This window comes from Lactuca serriola, chromosome 1, assembly GCF_051521515.1.
Source record: "Lactuca serriola cultivar US96UC23 chromosome 1, Lser_US96UC23_V15, whole genome shotgun sequence".
NCBI classification, from domain to species: Eukaryota; Viridiplantae; Streptophyta; class Magnoliopsida; order Asterales; family Asteraceae; genus Lactuca; species Lactuca serriola.
The window spans coordinates 81,606,998-81,612,415 of record NC_136408.1 but is presented as its reverse complement, the minus strand read 5'-3'; the positions used below and the strand labels follow the sequence as shown (position 1 = coordinate 81,612,415).

General features: G+C 33.3%; 1 protein-coding gene across 1 annotated transcript; it reads right to left on the bottom strand.

Annotated features, from left to right (window-relative positions):
* Positions 1-381: 381 nt before the first annotated feature.
* On the bottom strand, positions 382-1,556 carry LOC145093392 (hydroxyacyl-thioester dehydratase type-like protein). Its single transcript, XM_079031511.1, has 3 exons — positions 963-1,556; positions 756-871; positions 382-653 (listed from the first exon to the last, which is right to left on the bottom strand). The coding sequence occupies exons 1-3, from the start codon at positions 1,215-1,217 to the stop codon at positions 554-556; spliced, it is 471 nt and encodes a 156-aa protein (XP_078887637.1). The 5' UTR covers positions 1,218-1,556; the 3' UTR covers positions 382-553.
* Positions 1,557-5,418: the final 3,862 nt, after the last annotated feature.

The window sequence follows — 5,418 nt, the reverse complement described above, 5'->3', positions numbered from 1 at the left end:
CTAAAAAATAAATGGAAAAGAAATTAAGAAGCGTATTATAGTCATTTCATGTCTTCAAGGGGTGAAAATGCAACTTTTAACAATATAAAGGATGGGCCGAGTTAATTTCTATATTTGAGACTAAACGTTCAATTTGACATTTACACGAGTCACCACGGATGAATCGTGTAATTTACTTGATTTAATATTTGTTAAACCTAATATTATATAGAAATAAAAATAATAATTCAGCCTTTGTTATTAAATTTATTTTATTTGATATCAACCAAGCAAATTACAAGTTACTTCTAGGAAATTTTGAATGTATATCAAAACTATTATGAACCAACCATCTCTTATCATAAACATCAGAATTAGAATATATAGAAATAAAAATAAAAATAAAAAAAAGAATTCAAATCTTATAGCAAACAAAAAATATTTAAATAAAAAAAAGTTCAAATTACTTGATCTTTTCATTATTTGATTTCATTACACATACCATGTTGGGTTATGCAATACACGTACATAAAAAGCAAACAACACTTCATTATGGCTTTCAATCCATCCAAATTCATGTTTGCACTGGACATAATGTTGGCAACACAGCCATAGCCTCTCCATCAAGAACAAGAACTCCATTCTTATTAAAACATCTGGTTGCAAATTTGGCACTAACCCAATTGAAGAAAAAAAAGAGTTAGAACTCAAGAATTCAATACAAAATCCTTTCATACTTCACTTGAAATGAAAAGAGTTGAAGATTTTCTACTCACACGTATTTCTTCTTCATTTCTCTTATGTTAGTAGCTTCAACTTCACCAATAATCTCCTCGTCTACATAAACAGGCAATCTGAAATGCAATGTCTGTGAGGCATATACTGCTCCAGCCTACAAATCAATTCAGTAGTGTAATAAAAATAATCATCTTCATCAAACCACATTCATATTACATATAAATCTGAAAAAGTGAAAAACTTACGAAATGAGAAGCAATGATTGTTGGGAATAGAGACGCAATAAGAATTCCAGGAACTATTCGATCTGTATATCCCGCCTTCTTTGCGTATTCAGAATCGAGATGAAGAGGATTTGCATCAAAACTCAGCTTCGAAAATTGAACTAGATCTTGACTTGAAAATATTCTTGTTTGTTTCAATTTGTCTCCGGTTTTCAGTAGTAACGAATCTGATGAGTATCTCAATGATGGAATGTAGTTGAACAACACACGCTTCATGGTCAACGATGTAAGTAATGAATGATTCGGATCTATTTGTTACTCGACTCGAATTCAATTATGTTAACGAGCAACCAATCGCGATAATGAAACTCACATCTCTCTGAAGCATTTCATCGAACACTTAGCGCGCAGATTACATAGAGCATATTTCATTGCAGATTACGTACAGATAATTCGCATTGTGTACAATGGACTCTTTAATTCATCTTCCATGCATGTAGTGAGAGAAAGAGTGCGTTTATGTGTGTGTGTGTGTGAGAGAGAGAGAGATAGAGATAGACAGGGAAGGGGTTACCTGGTGAGGAGAAGGGGGTAAAAGGGTTGAAGGAAGATTTAGCAACTGGAGAATAAATGGGCTGCTAATTGGACTACAAAACAAAAGTTAAAGCCAGTCCAACAAAGGAAATTGACTAATTCATTATATCTGGCCCATTTTGAAAACAGTAAGAATTTCATTTTTCGTTTTCATTACTTAATTTTTATTTAGACAAAACTTCAAAAATGGACCCTGTGGTTTTCGAAAATATCAAGTTTAGTCATTAAGTTCAAAAAACCTCACAGATGGTCCCTATGGTTTCAAAACTTTTAACAAATGGTTCTTTTCGCTAACACCGTTAGCTTTTGGCCGTTAAGTGAAGGGCAATTCTGTCATTTCACTTTCACAAGGACTATTTATAAAGTTTTACCTTATTTTTTTTAAAAAAAAGAAAAAATATATAATTATTTAATATTAAAGGGTCCCACCCCCCCTCTTCTCTCTCTCACACACACACACACACACACCATCTTCTCTCTCTCTGTCGCTCTCTCTTACATTAGCCATGGGAAGGAACAAGGGAAGATGCAGGTTACTCCTAGAAGGCCACCAACGAAATTGGCTAGTGAAGAAGATGGTGGAAATCGATAACTTCCACTACATCTCACCGTACCCTAATCTCTCTTTCTCTTCCCTATTCGAGTCAAACAAACAAGGAATTCTCTATTCGAGATAATGTTGAGATCGAAAATATTGATTCAACTGTAAGAGGTGCATGTGGGATTGGATCAACTGGGCGTTTGATTTCTTATTTTTGACATTAATCATAGCCAACATCACATTCTAGTTCTTCTTCCTTGGAGATCGTACAAGTTTCATTTTTTGTTATCAGAAAGAACACTTCCTTGGAGATCGTACAAGTCGAACACGAGCGTCTGAAAAACAAACCCAAGGGCAACTCGGGCGATCAATGTCTGTAAAGGGGTTGTTGGGGGATAAAGCTCGATCGAGCATATACAATACATAAGTGGATTCATTCTAAAAATCCTAAAGCCTTTCATCTTTGATTTCAAAATCAAAACCACAAACCCTTTCTTACCCAGTAATTCCTTTCAAAAAATCCTAGGGCTCTTTTGCACCAACAAGACCCAGATTGTTGGCGCTGGCACATTCACGGTGGCCTAGTTCACGGCGACATCAAAATCACGACGATGGCACATTTTTGCTAACCCAATTCATGGTTGCTTGTGTTCCAGGATGAGAAACTTAACAATGTTGTGTAATGAAAACAATGGTGGTCGTCTGATAGTAAGAATAAGGTAGCTTGCACATGTTTAGGAGTAAATTTTGCCTCAGTTCGTGATGCTTTTTACCTAAATCTGATTTAGGGTTGCTGACGGGAAGGGATTGCAGTGGATATGTGGAAGCAGATGGCAAACTATTGGTTCTAATAGAGATGGGGTTCAATGTTTTTCGAGGTGAAAGAGAAAGACATATGTGGATGTGTGTGTGTGAGAGAGAGAGAGAGAGAAGGAGAGAGGTGGGGCCCTTTAATATTAAATAATTATATATTTTTTTCTTTTTAAAAAAAAAAAATAAGGCAAACTTCATAAATGGTCCATATAGTGTGAAATGACTGAAATGCACGGTCAAATGTTAACGGTGTTAGCGAAAAGGACCATTTGTTAAAAATTTTGAAACCACAGGGACCATCTGTGAGGTTTTTTGACCTTAGGGACTAAACTTGATATTTTTGAAAACCATAGGGACCATTTTTGAAGTTTTGTCTTTTATTTATTTTGTAGGTCTCGTTTTTTAGAAAAACAAAAAACAAACTCAGTAGTATAATTTGCCATAAATTAGCTTATTTTTTCTGTTTTTTTTTTTATAAACAAATGCACGCTTATACATTTCGCGTTTGATATTAGTTTCTTTGTGTTAGATGTTGTGAAGTTCTTCAATAAAATCTACCGGGCCATACATAATAATGTTAAAACCCCAAAATCAATGAATGGTTTTCAAAATAATTTGTTTCGTCATAAAAAAAAAAAAAATTAGTGGTGCAACTTGTTGCTAATTACTGGTTACACCTATATAAAACTTTTATTATGTTTAATGAATGTCATAAATAGTTATAGATTTTACACAGGCTTACTCAAATACACTATTTATTTTCCTTTTGAAAATGGTTAAAACTTTTATTATGTTTAATGAATGTCATAAATAGTTATAGATTTTACACAGGCTTACTCAAATACACTATTTATTTTCCTTTTGAAAATGGTTTTGAAGATCTGATTTTTTTTTATTTATAAATTATGATCTCCATAAAAATATCAACATTTTTTTACAAAAAAATTCAAAGTATACAAAGACAATTTTCACTAAATAATATTTTTACTACTACTTTTTTAGTGAGTTTCACACAAAATGTAACGTCCCAAAAATTCCAAAGAGATTTTTTTTTAATTTTAAAATAAAATAACCAATTAAAAAATTTGTTTTTTAAAAACCACTAAGTAACATTCATTTAATTAAAACCATACAATATCAAAGTTAAGTTAACAAAACCACGGAAACGAATATCTTCTATGCATATGTACAGTCCTGCCAAACTCTTTTCGCGAACGACCTACAAAATATTTTAATCTACAACTGTAAGCATAAAGCTTGGTGAGTTTTCCAATATACCACACATTTCGTCATACATACAATACATCCACACAATATCTCAATTTTAGCGTCAAGAAATTAAATCTCATGTCTACATACATATATCATGAGTAACGGGGCCAACCCCATGGAGTATATGGGCCCAACCCCGAATCCATTGCCGTGGACTGAACCCTAGTCTTACATACATGAAAGACCTCTTTCATACTTAACATTATTACTCCAAGTTACTCCAAAACATGCTATATGCATATTCATAAACAATATTTTACATTGATAGTTTAATTGCAAAAAACTGGATACAAACCGACTAAGTTTTAGTATATTACATAACTACCCAGGAAATTATAATTTTATACATACACGATCACTAAATACAAAAGTAATATTATTAACTATTCTAAATCGTCCAACAGTATGAGTCTATATTGGATCCTTATTACCTGTAATAGTTAAACACTGAGAGGGATAAGCGGTGACGCTTAGTGAGTTCAAAAATAGATACGATATAACGTTATGTCATATATATACCAATATGAAAAAAGCAAGAGGAACAAAGAACAACAAAGACACATGTGAACCATGTGACAAGCTTTCCATATCAACACATGACTGGATTCAAAAATTTACAATCAATGAGATACAATAATTTTATCGGATGTACATCAATAAGACTTCAACCCAAGTGACACAGAAAATAAACGATTTCTGAATTAACATTTTGCTAGAATTTATAGGCTTTCAGCCCTATCCAACATTTTTCCAGTGCCAAAGTGATGCTTACTCATTCACTTCATAGTCAAAGGCTACATACCAATACCCAAATGATGTTTAGTCATTCACTTCATGGTCAAAGGTATAACTCATTATCATAATAACATGGGAAAACACATAACACATATAACACATAACACATATAACACATAACATATAATTGTTCCTATAATTTGAACTCATTGCGAAATAACCGGAGGTTAAAATAGTAATTTGGACAACACTTTGTTTCTATAATTAACTTTCTTCGATGAAAACCGGGAGCTTTATTGAAAACCGGGCCTTGTGAGGGTTGAGCTTCAAACCGAAAAGATCAATTTCTCGGGGTTTTCGGGCACTTCAGGACATTTTTCAGGTGTTAGGTATGATCCCGAGGCTTCGGGGGTTGTAAAATAGCTTAAAAATAGGTTTAGGGGTGAAAATTATGAAATTTGGTAACATTAACCGGGAGGGTTCGCACCTTCTTATATATGTGCGAGGGCTCGGATCCGAAGG